Consider the following 23,953-nt stretch of genomic DNA (forward strand, 5'->3'; position numbering starts at 1 on the left):
AAAAAGAGGATGCTGCCTGAAGAATCCAAGAGGCTGTCTTCTGGTGTAGAAGCACACGGGTAACTGTGTGCATATGTGCATGCGCACACACAAGAACATGTACACGCATACATACAAGCACAAGAATTGAAGGCAGGCCTGCTGTTATAGTTCAGCAGGAAGGATCCCATCACCACCCCCCAACCCCACCCCTGAGTGTTTGAGGCCCTCCCTGGGTTGCATGCATGAAAGAGCTTGAAAGCAAACAGGTAAACAAGAAAGGCCCTCAGAGATCCTCACCTTTAATGGGGAGGAGTAGAGTACTCCTGGCTAATGGCTGGCACAGCCAGCAGTCGACAGCAGTGACCCAGACGGAGACTGGAAAGTCCCCAGGCACGCTGCCCACCACTCGGATGGTCGAGGTTAGATTCTTCTCGGTCTTGGCAGTGAGGGTCAGAGGTGTGTGGATCCAGTGGAAACGGTAGAGGTGGGTGTCTGCTGGCAGGCTCAGGTTGCCGTTGTCCTTGACCTCCAGGCTGGCTGAGATGGTCACTTCGGTGCCCACGGTAGCAGGACCATCAGTAGTAAGACTAAGGTTATAGAGACCTAGGAGACACATGCGGGCCAGGTTCAGGGAGGTGACAAGAATCCTTCTGCTAGCTTTCCAATCGTCAATGAAGCATTCTGACTCTCAGTCGCCGCAGCCACAAATGTTTAACAAGGATGTGGGGTTACTGGTCAATCTTCAGCAGGCGCATTTTGTTTGCTCAGAGCTCCCTTTGCTCTCTCTTCGCTTGTCAAGATAAAAAGAGCTTGCTTGGGCTGGGGGGAGGGGCAGGGCCAGGGACATAGCTTAGTAGGTTAAATGTTTGCCTGGAGTGAATGAAGCTCTGGGTTCCATCCCTTCCTTTCCACAAGTCAGGGTGGCAGGCACCCATAATCCTAGCACTCAGAAGGTAGAAATGGGAAGTCCAGTAGTTCAAGGCCACCCTCAGCTACACAGTGAATTTTAGGCTAGCCTGTGCTATACAAGCCTGGATTATTTTGTTGGTGGTGGTGTTGCTGTTGCTGTTGTTGTTGTTTTGGTTTGGTTTGTTTTTTTTTTTTTAACAAAATAACAAAATAAAGAAATAAAAAAAGGAAAGAAATTAAAAATAATAGTAAAAGCCAGTGGTCCCAAGCTTCAGTCACAAGCCTCTAGCTTTCTTTATTCTGGGCACACACTCCCATGTTGACATCTCTACTCTATCCCATTTCAAGGGGTCCCATGTGCAGTCATCTGGATTCCTGCTCCATCCTGACCCTGACTATGTATGCCTCACCTCTTGTTGCCCAGACAAGCTTCCAGCAGGCAATCTAATGGGGGCGGGGTCTCCATTCACACCTGGGGAACTTCCACCTGGAAGCCAGCCACTTTTAACTTCCTGTAGTTACAGGAGGAACACACTGGTAAGTGCTTTTAACTCCAAGACTGACTGAGGCAAATGGATCTCTGTGAGTTTGTGGCCAGCTTGGCTTACATAATGAGTTCTAGCCTAGCCAGGGATACATAGTGAGACCCTGTCTTTTAAAAAGACAAAAACTGAAACAATTCCCACTTTCTAGGATGCCTTGGTCCTCTGACTCCAGAGCTTCATACGTGCCGGCTCAGTGGGTGAAGGCACTCGCTGCCAAGCCTGACTACCCGAGTTTGATCCCTGGGTATGCAGACACTCTAGTGTAAACAAATCTAACAATAAAAAGAATGTCTTTCCCACCTCCTGATGCACAGTAAATCTTTTGGGAAGTTCTCCTGTGCCCTGACCCCTCAGTGCTCTCCTGACAGGCTGGGGAAACCACTGTCACTGACCCAAAGCACATGGAATGACGATTTCTCCTTCTTGCCCACTGTACTTTTAATTCCCGGAGGACAAAGGTCATATGCTTCTCTATTGTGAACAGCCAAGTGCTTAATATGTAATAAGAAGCTGGGGACATAGCTCAGTGGGTAAGAGTGCTTGCTGCAGAGGCATGAGGACCTGAGTTCAATTCCTCAGGCCCACTTAAAAAGCCAGGCACAGCCAGGCAGTGGTGGCACAGGCCTTTACTCCCAGCACTCAGAAGGCAGAGGCAAAGGCAGGCAGATCTCTTGAGTTCAAGGCCAACCTGGTCTACAGAGTGAGTTCCAGGACACCAGGATGACCAGGACTCAAAATATAGAAAAACCTTGTCTCAAAAAACCAAAGCCAAAACAAAACAAAGAAGCCAGGTACCTACCTGGGCAGCGGGGACAGAAGGATCTCTGGAGCTTGCTGACCTGCCAGTCTAATGGGATCAGCAAGTTCCACTCTCTGTTGTTTAAATTGAATTAAAATTAAGAAATGGGCCAGGCGGTGGTGGCACACTCCTTTAACTCCAGCACTTGGGAGGCAAAGGCAGGTGGATTTCTGAGTTCGAGGCCAGCCTGGACTACAGAGTGAGTTCCAGGACAGCCAGGGCTATACAGAGAAGCCCTGTCTTGAAAAACAAAACAAAACATAAAACAAAACAAAAAAAAAAACTTGGCTCCTAAGGTCACATTAGCAAAACCCCCAGTGTTAATACCAAACAAATGTGGTTAATGGTCTCTAGGAGGCAGTGCCCTAGGTGGAGAGAATCTGAGGAAGACATCCCAGGTCAACCTGCACGCACATGTGTGCATGAGCATACCCTTGCACACACACAGGCATGGCAGGTGTTCCATGGTACTTCTGAATCACATGACTCCTGGAGAGGAGGATGTAGCATAAGGTCCAGGCCACCTGCCTGGCACTGTCCCATAAGACTGCTCACTGACTGAACCCCTTCTGTGTGCCCCACACCCACAGGTGCTGGGGTTACCCATAACTAACTGAAGGGCATGTTCCCTCTCTGAGGGAGTTCACAGGACAGCCGCTGAAGTCTTCAGCAAAACCAGGAGAGGAGTCCATCTGTAAATGAGCCCCAATTTACCTCACAAAGGCATTCTCAATCCCTACTGGGGAGTTGGGCTTCAGTGCTTTCTGTTTCTCGTACCCATGCCTCTATTATGAATTCCTTTCCTTCAAATTTGTTTATTTATTTATTTGTTTATTTATTTATTTATTTGATTTTTCGAGACAGGGTTTGCTGTATAGCTCTGGCTGTCCTGGAACTCACTCTGTAGACCAGACTGGCCTCGAACTCAGAAATCCACCTGCCTCTGCCTTCTAAGTGCTGGGATTAAAGGCATGCGTCACCACCGCCCAGCTCAAATTTATTTGTTGAGTTATAAAGTTGTTTGAGTCAAGAGGCTAAAGACAAGTGCTACTGCTGCAGTCCAAAATGCCATGTGGTTGAGGGTTCATATGGTCAACATAGTGGGATTTGGTTTAGTTTTGATTTTGAGACAAGATCTCTCTCTATGTAGTCCTGACTGTCCTGGAATGACCAATGTAGCCGGAGCTGGCCTTGAACTCACAGAGATGCAATGATACCAGTTGCCATGGCTCCTGCTGCCAAGTCCTCCTTCCCCCATATGACTGACTACTTTTGAACTGTGAACTGAAACAAACCCTCCCTTCCTTAACTTGCTTTTGTCAGGTATTTTACACTTATCTCTTTACCATGTCTCTGTGTGTGTATGTATGTGTATGCATGCATGTGCATGTAGCAGGGGGTCAGCTTTTCTTCCATCTAATGTAAGGGTTCCAGGAATCAAATTCAAATTCACGTCTTCAGCAAAAACCTTTTGTCATAGCACCCAGGCAAGTCTGTAATACAAAAGGCCTGGGCTACTATTGTTATTCTCCAGGGCTATTATCCCTCCCTTTTGTTGGCAGGCAGCGTCTTCCTTTTCTCCAGGGCTCTTGAATCTCCTTTTCCCCACTTCCCCCCACCTTCCTTCCTCCCATCGAGGAAGAACAAGGACCAGAAAGAGGCTTTAAGGTGGCAGGGATACTAAGCCGCATGTTAATTGTCATCCTGTATCTGCAGTGAGATCGGGCTGACGCAGATCTGTTGCCATGGCAATGGAACTGCTGGCTGGAGAAGAAGGAGGGCCCGCTGATGATGTTGTTGCAAATGGCGGCCCAGCTCATAGGAATCCCCACCAGTCCTGCCTAGATAAGACCTTGATGGTCCTAAAAAACAGAAGCTGGGCTAGAGAGATGGCTCTGTGGTTAAGAGCCCTTACTGTTCTTTCAAAGGACCTAGGTTCAGTTCCTGGCGACTACTATGGACAGCTCACACCGGTCTGTGACTGCACATCCAGGTCCTGGGAATCCAATGCCTTCTACCAGCTTTTACAGACATTTACACACCTGTGAACATTGCATTCACAGATAGATGTGCATCCACACAAACAGAATAAATTTAAAATTTTTAAAGAAATTAAAAACAGAGGCTGTGCCAAGCATGATGAGAAGGTCTTTAATGTACTTGGGAGGCAGAGATATGCAGATCTCTGTGAGTTCAGGGCTAGCTTGGTCTGCATAAATGAATTCCATGCCAGTTGGGGCTATTTAATGAGACCTGTCTCAAAACTAAAACAAAATGTTACCAATAGCAAAGACATCCAAAACAGTAATGACAAATTGGAAGCTGGAGCTGGGAGTATAGCCCAATTAGTAGATTCACGACCTAAAATCCATGCTGCCCTAAGACCTATGCCCAGTGTTTCATCAAACTAAGTGTGGTGGTATATGCCTATAATCCCACAATTCTGGAGGTGGGAGCTGGGGAATTAGAAGTTCAAGGTCACCCTTGGCTGTATATGCTTGAGAACAGCCTTTAACGTTACACGAGACCCTGTCTTTAAAAGGGGAGCAGGATCTGAACCCCTTTCAAGGTGACACTACCCTTCTTCCTCCAGGCCTGGGGAAGTGTCCAGGACATCCAGGCTGAAGTGGACAGTGAAGACCACTACTACATGAGGCTGAAAGAACCAGACCCACTGAATCCTCTGCTACTCCACTCACCTGAGGTCATCTCTTCTGTTTGGGAGCCCAGACGAATACACAGTCCAGGAATACAGAGCACAGCCACCCAGGCAAGGGCTCGGGGGCAAGCCCAAATACCCTCAAGTGACTTGGAAATAAATGTGCCCAAAACAGAGACAACTGCCTCCAAAACATGGCCTCAGTTTCCCTACCTGGTTTCGGGGCTCCACTGTTTTCCCATGATGCATGTGTCACATTCTAGAAAATGATTTCTGTGGCCTTTTCACACAGCAGGTGTAGGCAGCCAAAAAAACATTTGCCAAACATACCTGAGATGGTCTAAATAACTCAAAAACCCACCTGCCTTTGACTCCCAAGTGCCGGGATTAAAGAAGTGATGTGAGGAAGATAAATAGCGAGGCCAGCCTGGGCTACATAAGACCCCATCTCAAAAAAAAAAAAAAAAAAAAAAAAAAAAAAAAAAAAAAAGGACTGGATTGGTGACATATGCTTATAATCCCAGTACTGGGGAAGCTGAAGTCAGAGAGTGCATGTTTGAAGCCTGCCTGGGCAATTCATAAAGGCCTTGTCGCATAATGAATATAGTGTGACATGGTGACACATGCCTTAATCCCAGCAACGAGGAGCCTGAGGTAGGCAGACCTCTGGATTCAAGGCCAGCCTGGTCTACAGAGTGAGTTCTAGGTCAGCCAGGGCTACACAGAGAAACCCTGCCTCAAAACAAACAAAGAAACAAACAAATGAAAATAAATAAATGGTTGTGTATTTCTTTAATTTAAGTCACATAAATTCTAGACACATAAAACCTAATGGACCAGGGTGTCCATTTCTAGATGAATTCCAGGACAGCCAGGGCTATACAAAGAAATCCTGCCTCAAAATATAAATAAATAAATAAATAAATAAATAAATAAATACTTGAGTATTTCTTGTAATTTAAATCACATAACTTCTAGGCACATACAACCTAATGGACCAGGGTGTCCATTTCTAGATGAATTTTATGCTGTATTTCCGGGAGAAGGGGTGGGGGTTGAGGAGTGGGGGTGGGGTAGGGGGCTCCAGGTGATTTTAAAAATGCAAAATTACTACAAAATCCTCTAATTCATTCTAAAAACGCAGGTTTTTAATTTTTTAAAATTTACTTCATGGCTCTGTTGTTCTCACAAATCTACACCAGGTTCCCTCTTGCCCCTACTACTCTTTTAATGGGCAGATGTACTGTGAAGAATGACATTTTTTTTTCTTTTTGCAGCTGCTCACAAACCACCGGTCTCAGACAATTTTCGAATCCGGATTGTTTGTTATTCCTAAAATGGGGTAGGAAGGTTGCGTTGGTCTTTTCATCACGGAGAGATGGGTCCCTGGTGAGCCTTGGAAAAACCTGTCAGCTCAAGATCCCATTTAAAAAAAAAAAAAAAAATCATTCCCAGGGAGGAAATGGCAGAATGGCTCTGTAGACTAGTACCCGTGCCACCCCTTAGCTAACGCATTCACAGTGGAAATCTCTAGAAAAAGCTATAGCAAAAGCACTACCCCATGCAGGCAAAGGGGGCGGTTCCCCCTCGAGATGGCTGAGGCACAACGGCCTCTCTCAGCCCACTGGACTTCCCTGCTTGCATCCATGCTCCCTGTTCCTCCCCTTAGTGAATACTAGTCTCAAGCATCGGTATGGATATACTTCCCAAGACAGAGTGATGGAGGCAGGCATCGAGAGGAAGCAGGGAGACACCCCAAGTGTCTGGGTGACTTCTGGGCAGAGGGGCAGAAGGCACCGAGTCATCTCGGTAGCTTAAGTTCTGGACAGGCTCTGACTTACCTGCGGCCACCCTCGCCGGACCCAAGGGCAGGAGGCAGGCGAACCAGAAGACCAGGGCGAGGTCGGACCAGGAGTCGGTGGCCTTAGCCATGGCGCAGCGTTTGATACCTAGGGGCGCTGGGAGGATGCTCAGGGAGCTGGGCTGGAGCTCCGCAGTGGCGGCTCCGTCTGGTTGTGCGTGGAGACGCAGCGCTCGCCTGTCCCCGCCTGCAGCCACCTCCGCCCACACAGCCCTCCCCGAGAGTCCCTCCCCTCTAGGGATCACAGAGTCCATCCTTGCTTCACCAGGTGCGCATGCTCCCTCCCAGCATCGTGCTTCTGTAGGTCCCAGAGCCATTTTACCAGCCATCTTTCCAGAGCCATCTTGCCAGAGATAAGGTCTTTTCACTGAACCTTTAGCTCATCAAGTTGGTTAGACCGACGATCGGGGAGCCCCTGGAATCTGCCTGCCTTCATTCCCTCCCAGCGCCAGGGCCTCAGATGCTCACCGCGCAGCCTGACTTTTACAGAGTTGCTCGTGATCCGAACTTAGGTCCTCATGCTTGCGCAGCACACAACCCACCAAGCCTTCTCCCTAGCCCTTAATCTCTTTCGCTGTCCTAAATTTTCACTACTTGGTATACATTTTGCACTTAACATCTCCATTCAAACTAGCCACAGTTCCTCGGAGATATATGCACAAACTTAGCTGTTGTTAACTAATTTTGTTTTTTGCTCTTTGAGACAGGTTTTCTGCTGCATATCTAAGGCTGGCCCAGAACTCACTTCGTAGCCGTTGTATAATTTTCTTCTTAGGAGATCGACCAGGCACCTCCCTCCTCCTAAGGTCCAGCCAAAGTTTTTCCTTACACAGTCAGTCGGTCCCCCCTCAACCTCCACCCCACCCCAGCTTCTGTTAAGCTTCTACAATCTATATACTGTAGTACTTCTCAGGGCCACAGAGCCCACAGACAATTAGGGCAGAGCTGCATACCCCTAGCTGAGGGGTTCAGGAGGGTTGAGAGAGCAAAGGACAGTCCAATGAGTGACCTTTCCTATTCTCCTTCTCCTTCTCCTTCTTCTTCTTTTTTGGCTTTTTGAGACAGGGTTTCTCTGTGTAGCCCTGGCTATCCTGGAGCTCACTCTGTAGACCAGGCTGGTCTCAAACTCAGAAATCCACCTGCCTCTGCCTCCCAAGTGCTGGGATTATGACGGAACCTCAACAAGAAATAGGTCTAGAAGGTCACCGGCAGGTAGCTGCAGCTTCTCTGATAAAAATAACGACTTCTAAGCTCAGAGGACCCAGGGATAGACGATAGGTTAATGGCTAATAGAACCTCATTCATTTTAGCAGTGGCTTGTTTGGGTTAATTTAATTTTTCTGCATAGTAGACAGCTCGTGCATATTTATCCATCTACCTATCTCTGTACGTGTGTATATGTATATGTGTGTAGTTGAATGCATGCTATAGTGTATATGTGGAGGTCAGAAGGTGACCTGCAGGAGGAGTGTCTCTTCCTCCACCACTTGGGCCTAGGGGATCAAACTCTTGGGTCCTTAGGTTGGGCTGCAAGCCTGCCAACCCATCTTGTTGACCCCCCTCACTGATTTTTGTTCATTATGACCTTTTGAAAGCAGGGTATTCTGTCTGCTGGTGCTAGCAAGGTGGTATAATTGTATATGTTTTAGTCACAGATGGCAGACACCTGAGGGTTCATATTCCTACTGAGGCAAGATAGAGAGGCAGGGACAATCTTGGCAACACAAGAAGAGGAAAGGAGTCTCTCATCTTAGGGGAGAAGCAAGAATTCCTACATATCTGTATATAGATTGTGTATATCTATATATCATCCTACATATCTGTATATAGATCATGTATATTTATATATGATCACACACATGAACACTCATAAATATTTAAGATATTTTAAGCAAGGTTTATTTATCTTATGCACACTGTAGCTGCCTTTAGACACACGAGAAGAGGGTATTGGATCCCATTACAGATGGTTGTGAACCACCGTGGTTGTGTACCTGAGTTCAGGTATCCACAGAGGCCGGAAGAGGGTATTGAGTTCCTTGGAAAAGGAGTTACAGGCAGTTTTTTTCTCTAGCTCATATTATCAATCTTTTGAGACAAGAGCCACCCAAATGGTAGATATGGCTAATGCTAAGACAATTAATTGCTTACTCTCCCCAAGGAGTCTAGACACACACTTGGTTATATCCTACTTTGTATGACTCTCCCTTACGAAGCACATACTCCCACACAGATATGGTTTTTTTTCTTCTAATCTCCTCTCTTTCTCTATAGGATTAAGACTACATTAAAATATTTTTAACAAGGGCCTGGGGAGATGGCTCAGTGGCATTGACTATTCTTCCAAAAGAACCAGGTTCAATTCCCAGCACTCACGTGGCAGTTCACAACTGTCTGTAACTCCAGTTCCTGGGGATCCAACACCTCATACAGATAAAAACACCAATACACATTAAAAAAAAACAAAAACAAAAACAACAAAAAAAACTTTAACAAAATCTCCAACTCAGGGCAGCAAGACAGAACAGTGGGTAAAGGTTTCCACAGTTAAGCCTAACAGAACAATAAAGGTCCCCAAGGCTCAGCCTGACAGAACAGTGGACAAAGATCCCCATGGCTGAGCCTGACAGAACAGTGGACAAAGATCTCCAAGGCTGAGCCTGACAGAACAGTGGGCAAAGATCTCCAAGGCTCAGCCTGACAGAACAGTGGGCAAAGATCTCCAAGGCTCAGCCTGACAGAACAGTGGGCAAAGATCTCCATGGCTGAGCCTGACAGAACAGTGGGTAAATGTCTCCATGGCTCAGCCTGACAGAACAGTGGGCAAAGATCTCCATGGCTGAGCCTGACAGAACAGTGGGCAAAGATCCCCATGGCTGAGTCTGACAAGCACATTCTGTCTCTGGAACCCATATGGCAGAAGGAAAGAGCTGACTCCTACAGGTCCTGGGGTCTTTCGGTGGCATCTTACCAGTCTGAATAATTTGTTTGTTTTTTCATTTGTTTTTTTAACCAACCAGTGGTTGTGGCATGTCTCTTTAATCCCAGTACTCCACTCAGGACACAGAGGCCGTCAGACCTCTGAATTAGAAGCTAGCTTGGTCTACAGGGTGAGTTCTAGGACAATCAGGGCTACACAGTGAGCTTCTGTCTCAAAAACAAAAACAAGATCTCCAAATCTACTTCCATCATAAACTAGCAGATACTGACATTCTTACTCTTGTAGAACCCATAAATGCCTGTTCAACCTGAGACTAGGTCCCTAAAAATATAGGGGGACTCCTGAGGCTCCTGTGTCTTTTTCTCCTCACAAATGACACAACCACACAGTGTCCTGTCCTTTAATGGAAATGTCACAGAAGGAAGGGAAGACTAGCAGGCATATGGTATGCCTCTAAATCCTGTGGTAAGTTGGAGGGGTCAAAACGGAATTTGATGCTGAGTTTGTTTAACGTACCACGGCCCCGGGCCTGCATGTCTATGTTGCCTGGGTAGCTAGACCTGTCAGATCCTAGGACATCAAGTCACCTTGTTGAAACCCACCAGAAACCTTGAGAGGACAAGCTGCTGGAATATTGATTTATTATAGTGGAAAATTCATCACACAGAGGGAAAAAAAAACCAAACTCATGGTTCAGCTTCAACCTGTAGGCAAGCTTGTACATCAGGGATCCAAGCAGAGAAGGGCAGATTGTATCTTGGTGGTTTTCAAAATGTCAAGCTCAGACTAGGCATGGTGGCATGTCTGTTACTCTAGCATGGACAAAGTTGAGGCAGGAGGATTGAGAACTGAAGGCCAGACTGGGCCATATACTAGATACCCTCTGAATCAGAAAGTGGGGACTACAGTGCTGGAGAGATGGTTCAGCAGTTAAGAGTGTTTACTAATCTTTTTTAGAGGAAGGACCTGAGTTTGGTCACCAGCACCCATGTTGAGTGGCTCACAATCAGGAGCAGCTCCAGCCCCAAGAGATCCAACATATTTTCTGACTTCCATGGGCATCTGTACTTAGGTGGCATCTGTGTGTGTATGTACGTGCATGCGTGCGAGAGTGTGTGTGTGTGTGTGTGTGTGTGTGTGTGTGTGTATACATCAGTGCAGGTGCCTAAAAAGGCCAGAAGAGAGTGTCATATCCTCTGGAGCCGGAGTTATAGTTGTTTGTAAGCCACCCAATTCAGTATGAATACTGGGTGCTGAATTCAGAACCTCGGCTGGAGCAGCAAATGGTCAAGCACTGGGCCGTCCACACTGTTGGTTATCTTGGGTGTTCATTAGTGATTCGAAGCTGAGCAATGAAACATCTGTTAGAGGCTGCACTGCATTCACTTCTGATCCTCCTGCCTTTTTACATAGCATCTTTGCAATGTTCTGCCGCTTATTTTACTTTTACATGTACAGATGTTCTGCCCTCATGTATTTCTGTGTACCACTTGTGTGCCTGGTGCCACAGAACACAGAATTGGGGACCCCCTGGAACTGGAGTGACAGACAATTGTAAGCTGCTGTGTGAGTGCTGGGAATCAAACCTGAGACCTCAGCTACAATTCCATTCACGTCCCATTGGCAAACCAATGAGTTTATTTGGTTTATTTATTTATTTCTTTTTTGTTTTTGTTTTTGTTTTTCAAGACAGGGTTTCTCTGTGTAGCCCTGGCTGTACTGGAACTCACTCTGTAGACCAGGCTGGCCTTGAACTCAGAAATCCGCCTGCCTCTGCCTCCCAAGTGCTGGGATCAAAGGTGTGAGCCACTACCACCCGGCCTATTTGGTTTATTTTTAGAACAAGGGTGAGGAGTTACTCAGGAGTATGGGTGACTCCCCAAATAATGCATCACTGCAATGTTCCACCCTCACTATGGATGAGGACCTCATGGAAACTGCATTTCGGAGACCCCATTAGTAAACCTTCCTTTTTATATGTATTCTAGAATATATATCTCAAGATCACTTGCAGCTGGAAGTGTGCAACTTCGCCATCCTTTTTCTACTAGGGAGTGTCAACAGTTCCATTAACATTACCACAAATTCCCCATCCCTCCCCTTCTCTTCTGAAAATTCGTCCCCACTCTGGCACATCAAGTCTCTGTAGGGCTAGGTGTATCTTCTCCCACTGAGGCCAGACAAGGTAGCCAAACTGTATGGTGGGGGGAGAACTGGGAGGTGTGGGCAGTGATTGGGATGTAAAGTGATTAATTAATAAATTAATAAAAAATAAGAATAAACTGTAGGTAAAGTTAAAAAATAAAAGAATTAAAGTAGCTGGGCGGTGGTGGCGCACGCCTTTGATCCCAGCACTTGGGAGGCAGAGGCAGGCGGATTTCTGAGTTCAAGGTCAGCCTGGTCTACAGAGTGAGTTCCAGGACAGCCAGGGCTACACAGAGAAACCCTGTCTCGAAAAAAAAGAAAAAAAAAAAAAAAAAAAAAAAAAAACAACCCTCCCCCCAAGAATTAAAAGTAACATATATATAAAATTATAAAATAAAAATTATCACAAACTCGGGTGTCACAGCATTATTCCTTTCTGAGTACAAAGGCTACTGGGCCTCTGTAAGTTTCTACTCCAAGGAAGCTTTGGAGGGTAAACACGTTCTGCCTACAGGGAAGTAACTAACTGCCTTGCAGCACTTCACCTACCTACAGAGATTGCAGGCAAGCCCAAATTGGGGATGAAGTCCAGGGCTTTCTCCATGCTCGTGCTCCAAGGACCACTGCAATTAGTGAGTGACACATCAGTTGAGTAAGACTTGGTGTCCTTGAGGGGAGAAACAGACAGATGAACATCAAAAGGACTGAGACAGGGACCGTATTGGTGGTTGTCAAGCACAACAAGACCCTAGGAGCAGAAAGGTGACCTGGCAGGTTTGGCAGGCAAGCAGGCAAGTAGGGTCAGAAGTCACTTTGGATGAGCTGCAAAGGTTTTGAAGGATTCTCCCCCCTTTCCTCCAGACAGGATTTCCTTGTGGAATGGAATCCTGGCTGTCCTGGATTCTCTTTGCAGACAAGGTTGGCCTTAAACTCACAGAGATTCACCTGCCTCTGCCTCCTGAGTGCTGGGATTAAAGGTATGAACCACTATGTCTGGTGTTTTCACAGGATTTGAAGCAGAGAGACTTAATCTAATTTATCTATTAGGGATGAGGTTGACCCAGTCCCTAACCTGGAATTCAGGAGACAAACAAGTAAACCCCAACAATGTGAATACCTTGATAGAACTATACCAAAAGGGAAGAGGAGGATTTTGCCAATGATAGAGCTAAAACCCAAGGCAGGCAGTGGTGGCACATACCACTCGAAAAACCAAAAAAAAAAAAAAAAAAAAAAAAAAAAAAAAAAAAAAGATAGAGCTAAAACCAATCATAGGTGTGTATGATGTGCAATTAAGCTGAAATTTATCAAAAGATAGATTTGCTTCTTTCTTTTTTCTTTCTTTCTTACAAGGTAGATCAAGTTGGCCTCAAATTCACAGAGATCCTCCCAAGAGCTGGAATTAAGAGTATGGACATGTTTTCCTTCTGTAACATTTATTTGTTTAGTATTACTATGTGTGTAAATTATGCCTATATGTGTGTGCCTAGGCACCCCTTTGCAAGTCCAAGGACTTTGTGGAGTCAGTTCTCTCCTTCCTTGCATAGGTTTCTTAGTTTCTACTCCAGGGCAGTAATGGGATAAACATGTTATGCCCAGAGTGCAGTCATTGTGTGCAACGCTTCACCTACTGAGTATTGAGATTATAGGCAAAAGCACGTTTAGAAAGAAATCCTGGGCTTCCTGTGTGTTAGACATTCTACTTTCTGAACTACAATCCAGAAAGTAATCTACTGAGCAATCTCACCTGTCCTACCTTGCTTTTTTCTATCTTCCAAACGATACAAAACAACTCCCAGGGTACTGATTTGATCCCTGTTTTAAGTCCTTCCCAAACTTTGGAACTACTGCTTTTGGAGGTTGTGATGGCCCAGTGTAAACTCTATTTGTAAAGAGACTATTTCTTGCAGGAAGGAGGGGAAAATTGTTATTAGAAACAATTTCCCACATCCCCAGCGGTTCAGCTACAGCTAGTTCTTTTGTGGCAACAATAAACAAATACAGGAGCATGGTTTCTATCTGCTGTCTTTCCTCCAAGGTTATTTTGCAGGCACAGCAAGATCTGTTTATTGCCAAGTGCGAAAATGTATCAATTTAGGATCGGAACCCTAAGACCGTAGTGGCTCAAGGTTTCAGAGTAGAAACAGGAAGTTGCAGGATATAAATACAAGGAGCCAGGAGGCAGTGGGGTTTAGGCCATCTCTTACACAGTGTTCGTCCAAACCTGGTAACTATGGTTACCGAGCTTGCCTCACTGTTAGTGGTTGTCACAGAACCTACTCGAAAATGTAGAATTGATAGAGTTGTCCCTTGCAAAGAAAGACCTCTTCGTCCTTATCTGGGTATCACAGGATACATTTCCCCTTACTCCCCGCCATGTTTCTTCATCGCTCTGGCTTGGCTTGAGGTCTGTCACCTTCCAATTTTGTCTTGGATGGAGGGTATCAGCTACAAGCGGGACAAATGTGGTTGTCTCAGGGTGACCTAGCTGCATAACACCCGAGCTTGCCTTTAAGCCAACTGGGTGTCAGTCTATCTGCCACTTTCCCAAAAGCTTTACTTGCCTCTTCCTGCTTGTACGAACTACTTCGACTTTCAGGCGGCTGATCAGCAATAGAGCCCTGGCATAGTGGATAGGCCCTAAGTTCAACACCCAGCATTGCAGGAAGAGGAAAACCAAAATCTCAGGGAAGGAAGTGCAGCCCTGAAGGAGACAGACACTCTCTCTGTCTCTCTCTCTCTCTCTCTCTCTCTCTCTCTCTCTGTCTCTCTCTCTCTGTCTCTCTCTCTGTCTCTCTCTCTCTCTCTCTCTCTTTCTCTCTCTCTCTCTCTCTCTCTCTCTCTGTCTAACTGTGGACCAACTGGAGAGGTATTTCGAATGTCAATCACCCTTCAGTCTGGCTGTGAGGAAAAGGGACACGGGGGTGAGGGTGGGGGCGATGACGAATCTTGAAGCTGCAGCAGCCCACAGCCCCACCGGCCTAGGTGACCAGCAGATAGGTCACTCAGGCGACGATTTAAAAGGACAGCACGCCCACTCAAGCGGCAGACCGCCCCTCCCTGCCCCGCTTGCCCGCCCAGGCCGCACCCACTTGGGGGCGGTGCGCCGGAGCTTACTTCTCGGTGGGCGGACGCCACGGCTTTAAGCCGGGGCGGGACTGAGCGCGGAGCAGCAGCGGCGTCGGCGGCCAGAGTTCTCGGGGACTCAGGCCCGGATGCTGGGAGCTAGTCGGCTGGTCCCGGTAAGCTCAGGGAGGGCGGGCGAACGGCCCCGGGAGATGCACGCGCGTGCGTGTCTCAGGCGTGGGAGAGAGTTGGTGCATCACGACGGCTCCACGGAGAAGTGGAGAAGGCTGTCCCTGCTTGGCCGAGGTCCTTCCGGCCCCATAGGAGCCCTCCTAGGTTAGATCAGCCACACTGCAGCATTTAGTCCTCCGCGGCGCCGGGCTGCGCTGGAGCGGATGGAGGGACGCGCAACGCTAGCGGCCGCGGAGATTGGCCCTCGGCGCTTGCCGTAACTCAGCGGCCCGCTGTGGGGCGGTCGCTGAGAGTCCCGGGAAGGACCGGCGACAAAAGGAGGGAACCCGAAGGCCGTTTGCGACGGGAAGGGGTTGAGTGAGGAGTCGCGGGGGCTGCGGCACTCCACCAAAGCCATCCTGGCATCTGCGGGCCTCCACGCAGGTTCCTGGCTCTCTGGGCCAGACGCTGAGAGTGAAGGTAGCGGCGGCTACAGCGCCCCCTGGCGGTCTGGAGGCGCGGTGTCCAGCCAGCCCGGCGTCGTGGGCGGGGCGGACCCGATGGAGGACGGCGGGCTGTAGGGCCGTTTGCCTTTTCCTTACCTGGGTGGAGACTCCGTAGGCTCGAGGGCATCCAGGTCTGAGCCCATACCCCCCCGAAAAGCTCAGAACCTCCTTCTAGAATCCGCAGGCAGAATAGGGTCTTGGCCCATGAAGAAGCTAGGCCAGGCCCCTGGGAGGATTGGGTGGGAGCTTGGAAGTGACACTTTTAATGAGCGGCATATAAAAAGGGTTATAAGTGTCGCAAAAGTTTGCGCAGATGTTTGGACTGCAACTCAGAAGGTAGAGTGTCCTCCTAGCACACCAAAGACTCTGGGTTCGATTCCCCAGAACCTCCTAAACCTGGAGTGATGGTCCACAGGCCTGTCAGGGGTCCGGGTTGGAGGCTCAAGAATCAAGGCCATCCGGTATCTCAGCCTGTCCTCCTACCCGAGCTACACAACATCACCTCCACAGCAGAAAAGTTAGATAAAAAGTTTGGTCAGAATTAGGGCTTCTGTTCTGTTCTTAAGAAGGCCTTGACCCTGAGTCTAGTTAATAGGCCATGAATATGAGGGATCTCCAGTATTTGAAGGAGGAACTCTGATATGAAAAGCAAGAGTTTGCCAAGTCACGGTAGTAGCAAGGCTGATAGTATTCTTAGCTTTTTTCTTCTCTCCCTACAAACAAGATCTCTGGTACTGTGTAGGCCTGGCTGTTCTGGAACTCATAGAAATCCACAGAGTTCTCGGATTAAAGGCATGCACCAGCACACTGAGCTTTCTATTTTTAATTTTTTTTTAGCATTCATTTGTTTGTGTGTGTTGGGCATGCATGTGGAGCGAAGAGGACACCTTGTGGGACTCAGTTCTCCCCTTCCACCTGTGGTCACATATCAAGTCAGGTCTCCAGGTTTGGCTCCAAGCACTTTACATTATGAGCTAGGAGTCAACATTCTTGTTTCCAAGTCACTGTGGTGCTTTTAAAGTGTGCTTTGGGGCCAGTGAGATGGTTCATTGGGTAAAGGTGCTTGCTGCCAAGCAGGATGACCTGAGTTCAATTCCCTGAGACGCACATGGTGGATGGAAGGAACAGACTTCCCACAAGTTGTCCCGACTTCCTCATGTGCAGTGTGGCACACCCTGTCTTCCATCCCAGTTAAGTAAATGTAGTACTAAAAAGCATGCTTTGTGTTTTGTGCCTCAACTGTAGATAAAATCCACAGTTTTTGAGGTAATACTTAGGAGAATAATTTATTAGTTATACAATATTGGGGATAAAACCCAGGACAAGGCTCTACCATGATGTGGTGTGTATTTTCTTTTGAGTCAAGGTCTCAGGTAGCCCTGACTAACCTAGAACTCACTCTGTAGACCAGGCTGTAGCCTGGTCTACAGAGTGAGTTCTAGGACAGCCAGAGCTATACAGAGAAACCCTGTCTCGAAAAAAAAAAAAAAACAAACAAACAAAAAAAAAAGAACAGGCTGGCCTCTTTTCTCCTGCGTGCTGGGATTAAAACCATTTGCCACCATGCTTAGCTACTTTTATATTTTCTTAATCTGGTTGGGGAATGTTGAAGATGAATGTGAGATGGGGGAATGTTGAAGAAGAACACTGTTTCATGATAAGTGCAAATTATGCAAAATTTGTCCTTAAGCACTCTTGATTGTTTTGTTTTTGTTTTTGTTTTTTTGAACACAGCTGTCGGCATTCATTTATATGTTTGTGACTCCTTCCTGACTTTTAGGAGAACTGGGTCACTATGGTAGATATTGCACAACTACAAAGACTCAAATATTTACTGTCTGGCTCCCCCCACCTCCTCCATGATACTTTGGAGATAGTGTCTCGTGTATCCCAGGCTCCCCTCTGTACTTCTCCTGTGTTGGGATGACAACCTCTGCTTTATGCAGGGCTGGGAATCAAACTTAAGGCTCCATAAATATGCTAGGCAAACCCTCTCTCCACTGAGCTACGGCTCCAGCTCTCCCTCCATTCTCTTCTTTGTACAAAATGTTTGCCATCCCCTGGTTTGTTGAAGGAAGCATATATAACGGAAGGAAAAGCTTCATGTTGAAAAAATGATGTTTGAACAATGGATTTGGGGAAGCTTTATGTAGAAACACTATGTCCAAAACAAAAACAAGCCACAGATAACTGTTATAATCTGGATTACTACAAAGTCATTTAGGGGATGGGCAGTGTGATGGCTCAGCAGGTGGAGGTTCCGATCACCAACCCCGATGACATGAGTTCGATTCCCTGGACCTTCGTGTGACTCCTCTGACATTTACACATCTATCGAGGCACAGGACTCTCCCCCAACACAATGAAAATAGGAGTGTAATTTTAGAAAGTACTCAGGTAAAATCTTTCATAGGTTACAAGCTCATGTCCTTGAAAGCTGCTAATGGGATGTCTCTTTTCACAGGCTGGATAAACTCATGGACTTGGCAGTTCAGGCTTGAGAAAGAAACAACCTCAGAAGAAAGATGGCGTTCGTTGCAACCCAGGGGGCCACGGTGGTCGACCAAACCACTCTGATGAAGAAGTACCTTCAGTTTGTGGCAGCTCTCACGGATGTGAATACACGTGAGTCCATCTTTTTTTGCACAATTGGGATGAATAGCAAACCTTAGTGTTTGTCCTTAGTCTCCCCCGTCTACCTTGTGGAGAAGCACAATGATGAGCAATACTGCTGGAGCCCCAAAGAGGCACAAGTGTGTGTGCGATTGCCTGTGTGTGTTTGTGTCCTTGTCTGTGCATGCACACGTGAGTCTGGGAGAATGGGTGTGTGTGACTGGTGGTAGGGACCTAGCTATGTGCCATCTTCTGGGCTGTGACAGTCAAACTGATAAGATCTGATTGCTTCTCTTTAGTCCTTAAATTGAGTGATTTTTGAAGTCTTAAGGCAGTTTCAGTGAGCTGACTGTTTTGCTATTTACAGCTGATGAAACGAAGTTGAAAATGATGCAGGAAGTCAGCGAGAACTTTGAGGTATGAGCATTCTCTTCCTCCTCTTCTGTTTTTTTTTTAAAATTATACTTATTTTAGGTCTATATATATACTGGCACATGCCACAGGCGCTGTGTGCTTGTCACAGCACAGTCTGAAGGAGTCTGTTCTTTCCTTCCATTGTTGTGGGCTGGGGATTGAACTCTGGACATTGCAACAGCGTACAATTTCCTCTGCTAGCCATACTTTCTCCTGTTCTTGCTGTCAATGTTTTTACAAATGTACTTTTTATTATTGTTGCTGTAAAAGGCGTGTTTGTGTGTGTGTTTGTGTGTGTGTGTGTGTGTGTGTACATGCTTCCACAGTGTTTTACATGGAAGTCAGGCCATTGTGGTGGACTGGCGCTCTCCTGCCTTTACATGGCTTCTAGGTATTGAACTTAGGTTGTCAGGTGGATTTGGTGGAAGCTTGACCTGCTGAGTCATCCTGCCAGCACTTTTGTCAGACTTCTGTAAGTTCTATATATTGTTGTTAGGTGTTGGTGCATTTGGAGAGGGGAGCGCTGAAGCTCTGTGGTGCACGTGAGGTATTGGTTTTCTGCTTTCCCCTTCACCTTTACGTAGGCTCTGGGATCTTCAGGCTCATGTACATGGCAAGCAAGCACTTCCATCTCTCTAGCCCTGTCAAGTCATTTTTGTTTCTGGCTCAGAGTTCATTGGTAATAAGGGCTCTCCTGTCCTAGCGTACTCCTGTAATCCCAGAGTGGGAAAGTTGCAGCAGGAGGATTGGCAGGAATTATTCAACACCAGCCTGGTCTATAGTGTGAAAGAGTTTGGAAAGAAGTCTGTATTTTTTCTAAATGTATTTTTTACTTACCTTGTGAGTGTATGTGTTTGGGCATATGTGTGCCATGAGGTGCATGTAAAGCTCAGACCAGTTCGCCTTCCACAGTGTGGGTTCTTCCTCAGGTTTGGCCATATGCAGTCTTTACCCTCTGAGCGGTTTACCACGCCCCAAGGTGTCAGTGCGACTAATTGTATTTCAGAACAGAGTTTGAAACTTTGTGCAGAATTCTGCCCATCTTCCTGGTGAAGAAGCTTAAGGATGGATGTGTTTAGGAAGGTTGACTTTGTTTTGGTTGCTGTGGCAATTTTGTTTTTAAAAAGGGGGCTCCCTTACATGTTTTCACTGGAACGCATTGAAGTTTATGTTGTAATTCATTATGTTCAGGTGTTGGCTCATCTGACATAATGGGTTGCCCATCATTTCTGGTTTTAGTACTTAAGATGTTGGTGACCTCGATAAAGCTCCCTTCTTAGTTTCTCGTGTTTCTATGATTTTATATTATCCCACAGATCCCTCAGACTCTCTTTGCAAATGGTCTTTGACTTGATTTTTGTTTGTTTGTTTGTTTTTTGTTTTGTTTTTGTTTTTCGAGACAGGGTTTCTCTGTGTAGCCCTGGCTGTTCTGGAACTCACTCTGTAGACCAGGCTGGCCTCGAACTCAGAGATCGGCCTGCCTCTGCCTCCCAAGTGCTGGGATTAAAGGCGTGCGCCACCACTGCCCAGCTTCCAAACTACTTTTTAAATTTACTTTAAGTTTACTTTTTTGTGTGTTTTCAAAGTCACTTTTAGTTCTAGGTTTTCCATTGTGTTCCTTGAGTTTCGTTTCTCTGCCTATTCCCCATCTGCTCATGTATCAAGTCTTTTGCTTTGTTTTACTTTTTGAACAATGCATTTAATGATGGGGATACATTCTGAGAGTTGTGTCATTTGGCAGTTTTGTTATTTGGACATCATTGCATGTATTCACAAAGATATAGATGGGATAGGCCAGTTAGTCAGTGTAGCCTCTTAAAAACCTTACAGTTGGGGGTGGTGGTGGCACATGCCTTTAATCCCAGCACTTGGGAGGCAGAGGCAGGTGGATCTCTGAGTTCGAGGCCAGCCTGGTCTATAGAGTGAGTTCCAGAACAGCCAGGGCTACACAGAGAAACCCTGTCTTGAAAAACCAAAAAAAAAAAAACCCTTATAGTTTGCACGTGTGTGTTTATGTGCAAGTGTGTGCACACACATGCATGCCATGGCACATGTAGAGGCCAGAGGACAAGAGGGAGTGGGTTCTCTCTCACCATGTGGGTCCCTGGAAGGTACTGCTCAGTGGCTAGTAGTACCTGATGAGTTGGCTCACCAGCCTGCCTCTTAGTATAATCAAACTGTAGTAAACGCAGAATGTTTGAGGCTCCTACCGGTGTGTAACACAGCAAACTATTTGACAGTAAGTGACATTTAATTATGTTTATACTCAAATAATGACGACATGCTTGGTGACATGTGCTTGTTTACCGTAGTAGGGCAACATCATCAGACTCTGTCTTAAAAATTGAAAAAGTCTGCAGCCAGTTAAGCAGAAGATTCCTTTCCTGCTGGCAGTGTGGAGTGCAGAGCTGACAGCAGCTGCCTCCTTGAGCATAGGCTGCCTGTTGCTTAGGTGGTTGCCCCGAGGGACTTTGAAGGCAATTTTCTTGCAGATAATCCTGTCTCCAGTTTCAGTGCTGTCCCCAACCTAGGTTCCAGGAAGACTTGCAGAGTGCCTTTGGGAAGCCCCAGGGCTCGGTGGCCAGAGTTCAAGCTGGCCAGGTCATTGTGTTCATCTGCATCAAGCTGTAGAAGAAGGAACTTGTGGATGAGGCCTGATGTAGAGGCAAGCTTGAGTGCTCTGGCCAACACAAGACCCACACTCAAAAAAGTGGGGCTTCACCATGTTTAATGCAGAGGAACTTGAAGGGTAGGGTAGCTGAGAAGTGGCTTGTCCCATGGCTGCTGGCTCAGATATATTCACAGCTGTCCACAGTTGTTGCCTAGCAAATATCAGGTCCTGCATTTCTGAGGGATTCCACTGCTCTGAGTTCTACACCCCGCCAAACCATGTGTAGTAATGAATCTTCCATCTAGTATGTCTTTTTTAGAAAAAGATTTAAAAAAGCAAGATGGAGTAATACAGAAACCACAGTGAGGTTGTTTGCCCTTGGGTTTTAAACACTGTACATACTGGCGAGGGCAATACTTTAATTTGAGGAGCACAATGGGCATATTGACATCTCACAAAGACAGAGGGCATTGTACCTGATGCTGTGAGGCTGTGGCACCATCAGGCTGTACGTAGGACTTTTTTCTGGCTCCTTTAGGATTTTACAGGATCTTTCTCAAATGTGGTCCATCGTTATGTATGTACTGACTTTTTTTTTTTCCACAGAGAAAGAAATTCTCACTTTTATTAATATTTTAAATAAGAACAATTATTAAAGTCCCATGTATTCTCACAGATAAGCTTCTTCCTTCTTCCCAGACAATACCACTAAAATAAATATTTTTAAGATACCTTTACAGAGATCATTTTCTTTTTTTTTTTTGTTTTTTTTTAAACTTTTATTGCATTATGATGAGAAAAGTTACATGATTTCAATTTATCTGAATTTGTTAACATTTAAAAACATATTTCAATTAAATATAATTGAATCACATTCTTGTTTCCCTTTTGTACCACTGCTCCTCCCAGAGACCCCCCCTTCAATACCTATAATATCTTTTTTGTCATATTCCTTAAAATTTATAAAATATTATAACAATAAAAATAAGTAGTATAAAAGTTGTTTGATATAAAACAACAATCACTTTAACAGTCTTATGCAGGTGCTCGTCTACAGCAATAGTGAAAATAAACTTTTCTCAGTATAAATTTTAAATAACTCCAAACATATTAACTGTATGCTTAAAAATAATACATCACTACTAGTATTTTCTTAAATGAACATGAATATATAAAGTCTTTTTGTTTGTTTTGTATTTAGCAGAGTTTAAAATCTTGGTTCTTACTGTGGTACAAGCCCAAAATAAGAACAATTTTTAGACATTGGATTTCATTGTAATAAGGCTATATTTCAATGACCCTCACATCACCAAAGGATTTTACCTCCATTGTAGCTAAGCTGAGAGTTGATAGTTCTGCTGCACCAAGAAATGAATTGTAGGCTCGATTTTTGGATACAGACTTCCTGCTATAGTCAAAGCTATTTGACTTGAGTGAGTGACTTCATTCTCAGCCCACAGAGAACAGGTTACATTCATTTAAGAAATGGTGTAGGTATTAAGATGGTCTATCCATCAAGTCATTCGCCAACTGTTTCAATGAATAATGGTTCTGCTTGGAGGGTGGCACAATCATTAGGTGAGGGTAAGAATTTGGTTCATTAGCTGTGATAATTTGGAAAAGCATTCAACTCAGAGAAAGAGTAACTTATAAAGTCCTCTTCAAACTTGATACAAGAGTTACAAATATCAAGCAAAGCATTCAGTCTCACTTTGTTGTTCTCTTACAAGCCACCTCCCTAGTTAATCATCTATGTTTCTTTTGGGTATATAAATACTTTTGAAATATATAAGCTGTTCTGAAAATCCTAGTATAGTGTAAAAACATGAAATAAACAATACTACTAATAGAGAGGCTGAGATAGGAGAAGCAAGATTTCAAGACCCTTATGTTGTACACAGCCAGACACTGCCACAGACATACAAGCTGACAGTGTATATAGATTGTACAATGTTGGACTTATTTCTCCAATTAATTGAGACCATTGGATGACAATCAACAAATTTCCAAATCCTCACATTATTAGATTTCAATCGATTAGGTTATGTTGGTCATATTGATTTTCAAATTAATATATTAAGAAAAAGTAATTGTCACTTCCTGTTGTTTTTGTTGTAAAAGGTAAAATTAGGTTTGTGTGGATTTGTTGAAAGATTACCTTCTTGCTTCTTCTAGGGTGTAGTTTTGCTTCTTATGTTGATGTTTTCCATCTATTATCCTTTGTAGAGCTAGATTTGTGGAAAGATATTGTGTAAATTTTGTTTTGTCATGGAATATCTTGTTTTCTCCATTTACGGTAATTGAGAGTTTTGCTGGGTATAGTAGTCTGGGCTGGCATTTGTGTTCTTGTAGGGGCTGAATGACATCTGCCCAGGATCTTCTAGCTTTCATAGTCTCTGGTGAGAAATCTGCCGTAATTCTGATAGGCCTGCCTTTATATGTTACTTGCCTTTTTTTCCCTTACTGCTTTTAAAATTCTTTATTTGTTTAGTGTATTTAGTGTTTTGATTATTGTGTGACGAGAGGAATTTCTTTTCTGGTCCAGTCTATTTGGAGTTCTGTAGGCTTCTTGTATGTTCATGGGCATCTCTTTCTTTAGGTTAGGGAAGTTTTCTTCTATAATTTTGGTTGAAGATATTTACTGGCCCATTACATTGGGAGTTTTCACTTTCTTCTATACCTATTATCCTTAGGTTTGGTCTTCTCAGTGCGTCCTGGATTTCCTGGATGT

At 45.4% G+C, this 23,953-nt stretch overlaps 2 protein-coding genes, 1 long non-coding RNA gene and 1 other non-coding gene across 18 annotated transcripts in view; 2 read left to right on the forward strand and 2 right to left on the reverse strand.

Moving 5' to 3' along the window:
* Positions 1-7,043, reverse strand: part of Tmem130 (transmembrane protein 130) — a 26,325-nt gene extending 19,282 nt beyond the window's left edge. Inside the window, exons 1-2 of the mRNA XM_031338677.1 lie at positions 6,736-7,043; positions 280-585 (exon numbers count right to left, since the gene is read on the reverse strand). Of these exons, the coding sequence (XP_031194537.1) occupies positions 280-585; positions 6,736-7,009 (580 nt within the window). The 5' untranslated portion in view covers positions 7,010-7,043. The remainder of the gene's footprint in view (positions 1-279; positions 586-6,735) is intronic.
* A 3,283-nt stretch (positions 7,044-10,326) lies between these two features.
* Positions 10,327-15,523, reverse strand: LOC116068743. Its single transcript, XR_004109674.1, has 3 exons — positions 14,959-15,523; positions 12,391-12,508; positions 10,327-11,041 (listed from the first exon to the last, which is right to left on the reverse strand). It is a non-coding gene; the product is annotated as an uncharacterized LOC116068743 (long non-coding RNA).
* Positions 14,951-23,953, forward strand: part of Trrap (transformation/transcription domain associated protein) — a 95,328-nt gene continuing 86,325 nt past the window's right edge. For 14 of the 15 annotated variants that reach the window (XM_031338679.1, XM_031338687.1, XM_031338684.1 and 11 more), the window contains exons 1-3: positions 14,951-15,083; positions 18,049-18,209; positions 18,565-18,614. In XM_031338679.1, coding sequence (XP_031194539.1) covers positions 18,110-18,209; positions 18,565-18,614 — 150 coding nt within the window. In that variant the 5' untranslated portion in view covers positions 14,951-15,083; positions 18,049-18,109. Of the gene's footprint in view, positions 15,084-15,427; positions 15,559-18,048; positions 18,210-18,564; positions 18,615-23,953 lie in introns of those variants that run through there. The other variant, XM_031338680.1, reaches the window with a different exon arrangement.
* LOC116071720 lies at positions 20,966-21,094 on the forward strand. The gene has a single exon (XR_004111096.1). It is a non-coding gene; the product is annotated as a small nucleolar RNA SNORA70 (small nucleolar RNA).

Source organism: Mastomys coucha, unplaced genomic scaffold (genome assembly GCF_008632895.1).
Source record: "Mastomys coucha isolate ucsf_1 unplaced genomic scaffold, UCSF_Mcou_1 pScaffold22, whole genome shotgun sequence".
Lineage (NCBI taxonomy): Eukaryota > Metazoa > Chordata > Mammalia > Rodentia > Muridae > Mastomys > Mastomys coucha.